This window comes from Plasmopara halstedii (assembly GCF_900000015.1).
Source record: "Plasmopara halstedii genome assembly, contig: Scaffold_2881, whole genome shotgun sequence".
In the NCBI taxonomy this organism is placed as follows: Eukaryota; Oomycota; class Peronosporomycetes; order Peronosporales; family Peronosporaceae; genus Plasmopara; species Plasmopara halstedii.
In genome coordinates, this window is record NW_020189786.1 from 66,933 (window position 1) to 67,857 (window position 925).

Here is a 925-nt window from a genome sequence, read left to right on the forward strand (position 1 = left end):
AAGAACGAGGAGTCATCGTCTGAGTCGTCGTATTCGTCGTCACCGTCGCCACCAGTGTTGATGGCGTCGTCACCACTGGGCGGCTCAGTCGAGAAGCGCAGCCACGACGCTAAGTCCTCGTCTTCAGGCTCGATGTGGTGGCGATCACCGTACGTCACCTCCTCACGCACGCGCACCTCAGGCACGAACTTAACTGTGTTCTCGCTCGGTATGAACACCTCACAACCGACCTTATCTTCCGCGTAGCCAAGCAGGAATGCGACGATTGCGTTGTCGTGATGCTTCTGGCGCTCTGGCGAGACAGGGACGTGGACGTAGGCGAGTGAGCCAAACTTACGGATGTGATGGATATCAGGCTTGACCCCAAACAGTCGCTGGTACGGGATTCCTTCGATTGGCTTATTGTACACGCGGTTCTTGACGTAGACAGCGTTCTTCAGCGCATACGGCCAGAACGAACGAGGATATCCAGACGATTGCATCTGTGTCTTGACCATTTCGATCAGCGACTGGTGAGCACGTTCACATGGGTTCAGGTGCGAACCTTTCGGTCCAACCGTCACGTGCTCGATTCCACGCGCCGCGTACCAAGCCTCAATGTCGTTGTTGGTGAACTCGCCGCCTTTGTCTGTGATGACGCGCTGCAGCGGGAACTTGGCGCTCGCTGCGGGCTGGAACTCGCGCTGAACGATCTTCTTGATCCCCCGGCCGGCCTGCCGCTCGGCCCACACCACATATTGCTGCATGTGCTGGTTCACAGTCGCACCAGACTTGTCTTTCAGCAAATGGACTGTGAGAAACTTGCTCCACCCATCCATAATCATCAGAACTGCCGTGTATCTCGTTCCATTGTTTTGAGCAGGAAAAAACAAGTCGGCGAAGACGATCTCGTTTGGAGCAGTGATGTCACGATCCAATTTCTGCT

The 925-nt window shown here is 55.5% G+C and overlaps 1 protein-coding gene across 1 annotated transcript in view; it reads right to left on the reverse strand.

Moving 5' to 3' along the window:
* PHALS_05106 (integrase core domain protein) overlaps window positions 1–818 on the reverse strand; it is a gene marked incomplete at both ends in the record, with an annotated part of 5,743 nt that extends 4,925 nt beyond the window's left edge. Inside the window, one exon of the mRNA XM_024718773.1 lies at window positions 1–818. This exon is cut by the window's left edge and continues 204 nt beyond it. Coding sequence (XP_024584139.1) covers window positions 1–818 — 818 coding nt within the window.
* Between the last annotated feature and the right edge of the window lie 107 nt (window positions 819–925).